Source organism: Terrapene carolina, unplaced genomic scaffold, assembly GCF_002925995.2.
Source record: "Terrapene carolina triunguis isolate 2854851 unplaced genomic scaffold, T_m_triunguis-2.0 Scaffold199, whole genome shotgun sequence".
NCBI lineage: Eukaryota > Metazoa > Chordata > Testudines > Emydidae > Terrapene > Terrapene triunguis.
The window spans coordinates 1026703-1032976 of record NW_020664550.1 but is presented as its reverse complement, the minus strand read 5'-3'; the positions used below and the strand labels follow the sequence as shown (position 1 = coordinate 1032976).

The window sequence follows — 6274 nt, the reverse complement described above, 5'->3', positions numbered from 1 at the left end:
CCCCATGTGCTCCCATGCAAAGTGTCTTTGGAGTAAAAATACACCTGCAATTGCTATGAGCTGCTGATCATGGAAGAACAGAGACCCCAATGTGCCTCTTTTTTGTTCAGAAACTTTAATATAGGATGGGTCCATCTATCCAGATCCCTATTATAGTTTAAGAATCACGATAGTGTCTGCGGTCCAGTGTTTCTGAAGTCAGGGCCAGCACCACAGGACCCTTCCAAACCCTTTGTCTCCAGGTATCACCTACTTGGAAACAGTCCCAATTGTTGCACCTGCTGGCACTGCCATCCCCTTCCTCGAGGGTGTACAAATGACAAAATCCCACTGCAGTTGTCCTGCGTAACCAGTCACTGTTCAACTTCACACAAGGGGAAGGGTTAGGCTTAGCTCAGGCAGTGGACACTGTAGCTTTAGTGCCGAGATGTCCTTACTTGTATGATGGCTGTCAGACAAGCTAATGTGGCGGAGATCTCCAGTCTGGCTGCCTCCATTGCTGTGTTGTTGATGTTTATCTCATTGGTGGTATGGTTAAAGTATTGGAAATCGGATTCAGGAGCCAGATCATGGCAGACGTTCCCAACGATGATGCTGATGACAGCAAAGGTGCCTGCAAGACAAAACAGTAACAGGTGACTTACATGTATGCAAAGCATCCCATCCTGAAAAGTATTACTATAGATTGGGAATTACCCACCACTGCAGTGCAGCCAGTTCTGTAGCAGAACATGGCAGTGGTTTATCAGTTCATGGTGCAATGCTATACAGCAGGCACCAGGGATCTAGGACCTTGATTAATGCACCAGAGAACAGGCTTGGTAAAACAGTGCCCTATCAGGAGATATGATACAGCTGGAGGAGGTGCTCGGGCAATGAACGTAATTGGAATGTACGGACATTCAAATCTCAGAACTAGAAAGGGGAACTTACCTGGGACCATCTGGTGGATGCCACCTAGGATGAAGTAGGGTATCAAAGGGAAGAAGGAGGAGTAGAGTCCGTTGATGGGAGGCAGATTGGCAAGCAGCGCAAAGGCCATCCCTGAAAAATGCAAGTGAAATTGACTTCAGATTTTCCATCTCAGTTACAGCTGCGGTCCCTGGGAATTCCCTTACCGGCACGGAACAGTGGCCCGGCTAGTTCTGCAGCCTGTCTTTGACAATGGACTAAATGCTTCAGGGGAAGATGCAAGAAAGCCCATAATGGACCTTTATGGAGTGGGCTACTGTACCAAGGCAGCAGGATCTACCAGCCTTCATAGGGACGCAGGACTCTTCTAGTAGGGACTCATCCTGTTAGCGGAAGTTAAAAATCTGCACAAAGCTGCTGAGTCAGTTCTGCTGGGTCTTTGTGGCAAGTGCAGCTTGTTAACTCTCCCAGGCTATGAGATGTGACCCTCTGGTGAGAGGGAACTAGGGGCAGAGCCAGGATGGCCCTGCAGGGAAACCCAGGACGAGCCAGCTTTGAGGAGAAAGCTTTGGGCTGAGGTTGTATGTTCTGTTGTTACTAATAAAGCCAACCCCAGGAAGGGGATAAAATCACCCATCGACAGCACGTCCGGACTTTAATTGGAGCAAGGTGGGAATGTTCTCTCCTCACAGCTGCTCCAGGGGGGGAAGTGACGTTCTAACCCCCACTAGGGAAAGGAAACCTGGTCTCACCTTGTGGCACTTGTATTGTCCCCGCACTGATTCCCCCGAGGATATCGGGCACAATGTAGTCTTTAATTTTATATTTGGGGAGCCAAACGAGTATTGGAAACAGACTGTAGATGATGACTTTGAACCTGGATGATGAACATCTAGAGAGGAAATGAACACAAGTAAGGAAGGAGGGTCCTGATAAAAAGCATTTCCCCTCTCTACGAGGTTTCCTATGCAAAGGACAACAGTCCTGATTTTCATTGCCTCTTGCCTTAGGAAGCCATTTACACTAGACCGGAGTAGATACGAAGCCAACCTAGGTATGAAGCGTCACCAGGCTGATGTGGCAGCATTCTGCACACGCTTCACACTGGCACAGGTGTTGACACGAGCAGCGCAAAGATGAACCAGGCCTTTTACTCTTAGCTGCTATATTGCTGTGACCCAGGTAGGGATGGGTCAGAACCATTTATCCAACCCATCCTCAAACTTTGGAGCAAATACTACCTGGATCAAAACTGTGTTCAATTCTGCTTCACACAGCAATACACCAAAACGGGAAACATAATCCAGATCAGCCCCTCTCCAAAGCTTTGGAGGTTCAGATAACATGCGATCTGGATCTGCCCCACTTTCTGACTGCAGTTCTGACCTTGCAAAATCAAAACCCAACCAGTGAGGTTTAGCATAATCTAAACTACCTCTGGTTTGCCCCAGCTCTGATCCTGGATTATCAGAAGCCTTGGACCAATACATTTTAAGACTCAGTCTAAAAAGAAAGAATTTGCAGCTTTGTTGATCACATCCAGCAGACATAAAACTAACAAACAAACAAGTATTGGAAACAGACTGTAGAAGTCACATAAACTAATTAAATATTCCTGAATAAACCATCTGAGCAAACACAGGGTCTTGTGAAAACAGGGACGGACAGACATTCCTCAGAAGCTGCCCCCGATTATTAGCACAGGCTGAACGTCACACGTGTTGGAAAAGGGAAGTGGATCTCTAGGATTTGTGTATTACCCTAGAATGCATGGTTGGACAGGGTTTCTATTTTAGAAAGAGGAGGTGAAGTTTCCAAAACAATTACAGGGATTTAGATACATATCTGCTATTGAAATTAGAGTAAGATCTTATATCTACATCCCCTGAACTGTTCAAGGATCTCAGGCAGTATCTTTCTTCAGTGGTTAGAACATAGGACTTGCAGGGTTTCTCTACGCAGGGTTTCTCTAGGTTCTGTTCTCCTTTCTGCCACTGACTCATTATAAGGCTTTAAGCATGTCAGTGAACCGCAGCTTACCTATCAGTCCTATGGATCTAACAATATATGTACAGCCTTCCTCAGTTAATGTCTGCAAAGCCCGTTGAGATACTTGGATGAAAGATGCTTTTTATATAAATGCAAAGCAAAAGCATTCTTCTGAGCACAGCCAGGCTGCCTTCATTTCTGGTGTCATGGCACACTGCAGACTGATTCATTTGAAGTGAAAACCATAAACTCCATTTACCTTTCAATTACACTGCAAACCCAATCAAATATATATTCATTACTCAGCTCTGGTTATCCCAGATGTATTAATCACCAGCCGCTGTGATTGTATTTTCTCCCTGGGGTGGTGCTGTTCCGTACTTCAGCGAAGTGAGATAGAGAGCAGTTATTTCTGGGGCTTATTGAAAAACTCCCTCCACCTAAAAAGCACCTGGATGCCACCCAAATCTAAAGTCAACATCCACAGCCTCTGAGGCATCAATGTGTCGAGTTTAACAAAGGCTCGCTAGCCTATGGCTTTGCCTATCCAAAGCCCAGAGAGCACCTCAAACAGCCGCCCATCTTGATTTCAGACTACAGAAATCTTTCCACTCCAAATATCTGTGCTCAGTTAGCTATTAGCTTGCAGGGCCTGACTCTCCGTTACTCCATTGCTGTCCTGGGGGCAGAGCCAGGACTCTATACATGTTGGAGGAGTGTTAAAGTGGCTTTAAGCCAATTTTGCACTCCCTGTATTCTGAGGCAGGGCCCTGCGCCCAATGTAAGTGAAAGCAGCTGGCCTATGCTAGACCCCGGGAAGCAAGGACTAGCCATAATGCAGTGCACTCCAGCCTTGCCCCCGATTCACTCCCCATGCTGGGAGCTGATAACAGGGCAGATGCAGAGCCCTTATACTAGGTCTATGCCAGTTAAGGAGTCCCTAGACACGTGGGGGTATTTTCAAGGGGCCATTTCTGATTATTTCAAGGTCCTTTTATGCAGCTAGAGCTGCATGACAGAGCCTTTGTGTGTGTGGGAATCAAACCTCCAGGGTCGTGGGCTGGTTCAGTGGCAGCTGGTTGCCTACCGCCCTTTGTGCCTTTGAAAAAAATCTCTCTCCTAATTGTGAAATTGATTAGAAAATTACTAACAGGTTGTCATTGCTTCCCCTATGCTGCAATGCCTGGGTTGTAAAATGCCACAGGAGACTATTTATTTGCTTAAAAACATGTTTCCCCTGGAATTTTTTTTAATGGAAATGTATTGATCTTAGGGTTCGCATTCTCTCCTCCCCTTCTCTCCACGCCCCCGAACACCGCACTGCTGAGCCAAATCTGACCTGGCAACATGCTCCGAAGGAGACTCAGTAGCATTCCACATTACCTGAAAAGGTTCTTGACTTTTTCCCCAAGCGGGTAACTTCTCTTTTTCTTCTCAAACTCTTCATCAAAGAAGTTGACAGAATATGCCGCCCGGTCGACGACATAGCGAGGTCGGGCTTGGTTCATCTCGGTGTCCTTCAAATCCTTCCGAGATAAGACAAAGGAGAAGAAAGGAATCAACGTGAGCAGAGCTGGCCACCAAGTGAAGTTATAGGAGAAGAAGAAGAGAGACTTGGTCTAGCCTCCTTCATCCAGGCATTTAGGATTTCCTCTGGCGTATTCTGTCTCCTAAATGTCTTCTTTCCCCTTCACAAGCAGGCTTCTGGAGCAAGGGATTGTCTGTTTCCAAGCTGGGTCACCACCTCTGGGACAAAATGGATTTTTGTCACCTGCTTTATAGTGAAACTCATAAGCGAGACAATGTGGTCTAAAGGAATGTGCACAGGACTAGGTGTCAGGAAGTACAGTTCTAATCTTGGCTCTGCCAATGACTTACTGTTTGGGCTTGGGAAAGTCACCTGATCTTTCCATGCCTCAGTTTCACCATGCATAAAATGGGGTTAGTGATACGTCATAGCACTGCTGAGAGGATTAATTAGCATGTCTGTGAAGCACTGTGCAGTGGGATATATTAACATTACGAGTACAGAGCAGCTTTCATCCAAGAGGTTCCAGCCATAGCGCCTCATTAATTCATCTACAAACATAACACCCTTAGTGTTTCATATTTGCATTTAGAGACGCTATTCTGTCCTGCTCAGAGCTGTGGGCTAATATCTGATTCCTGTCAGAAGCTGGGAACAATGTTCTCTCACACAGAGATGTAACAGTTGCTGACCTATTTGTATGATAATGATGCCGAACAGTCCTGTTTGACCAGTCCTATGCAATATCTAGGTGTCGGCAGGGGAAGATAATAAACTCCCCATGGCTCACTTTAGTGTAAACAAAGCCATCAGAGGAGAGGGGAGAACCATTATGAGCTGATGAGTCTGAGGGTGGGGAGGGGGAATGCATAAATTTGAAACAAGGATGTGGATAATTATTTTTGTCTGGCATTTATTTAAGTATGTCATTGCCCATCACACACACCGAGGACGGGAAAGAAGCTGGGATTTCAGGGAATAGTTATCAAGAAATGAAATGCACATTGCTGAAAGATGTGAATTAGGCAGAATCTTGTCTATAGCTCCATTCATGTCAATGGAGCTATGTAGATTTATGCCTGGACCTTTGTTTCAAGAGACTGGGCACAATAGGGTCACGTTTTGATTGTGCAAAACCTTGTCAGTGGATATTTGGGCCTTACCGAACCAAAACCAGAGTAGGTTTTTATCCAGATCCTGTTTTACCAGAACTCTAAATTTTAGAGGAAATCAAATAGAAGGTTCTGGAGTTGACCCATCTGTGTAATAGCTAAATCCAAAGTGGTTTTGGGTATTGGATTGGCTGCGTTTTAGTTTAGAACCAGGTGCCATTTTACATCCAAAATTCTGGGAGTACTTGAATAACAAATTCTCCTTATGTCTGTCTTGAAATTGTTTTCTACTGGGCCCAGGAATATCCAGAGCATCCAGTGTAAACTAGGATTAAGGCCTTGTTTGCATGGGGAAATTGAACAGAAGTCTATAGTGGAATAAACTATTCCAGAATAGCTCCCTATAAGAACACTCAGTTCCAGAATAAAAATCACTCAATTCCAGAATAGTGCAATGATAGAAATAGCTCTGGGGTTCTCGTACTATGGGTCGTGACACCTAGTGGGGTCATGCAACCAACGGATGTAGTCACGGCTATCCTGAGTGTGTGGAGGACACCATTTTGCTCTGCACAGCATAACCTCACACATACGGTGCATGCAAGGTCACGCTGCCCGGAGGATGCCATTTTTCACTCCAGAATGGCATCTTCCATGCCGTCGGGGGTGGCAGGAAGCAAAGCGTCTGGAAATAGGGTCATGCAGGCAATAAGGAACTGCTGCAATAGCTCTT

General features: G+C 45.7%; 1 protein-coding gene across 1 annotated transcript in view; it reads right to left on the bottom strand.

Annotated features, from left to right (window-relative positions):
• The window catches only part of LOC113407149 (solute carrier family 26 member 9-like), a 29094-nt gene extending 24685 nt beyond the window's left edge, over positions 1 to 4409 (bottom strand). Inside the window, exons 1-4 of the mRNA XM_026655248.1 lie at positions 4285 to 4409; positions 1665 to 1804; positions 934 to 1044; positions 438 to 613 (exon numbers count right to left, since the gene is read on the bottom strand). Of these exons, the coding sequence (XP_026511033.1) occupies positions 438 to 613; positions 934 to 1044; positions 1665 to 1804; positions 4285 to 4409 (552 nt within the window). The remainder of the gene's footprint in view (positions 1 to 437; positions 614 to 933; positions 1045 to 1664; positions 1805 to 4284) is intronic.
• Between the last annotated feature and the right edge of the window lie 1865 nt (positions 4410 to 6274).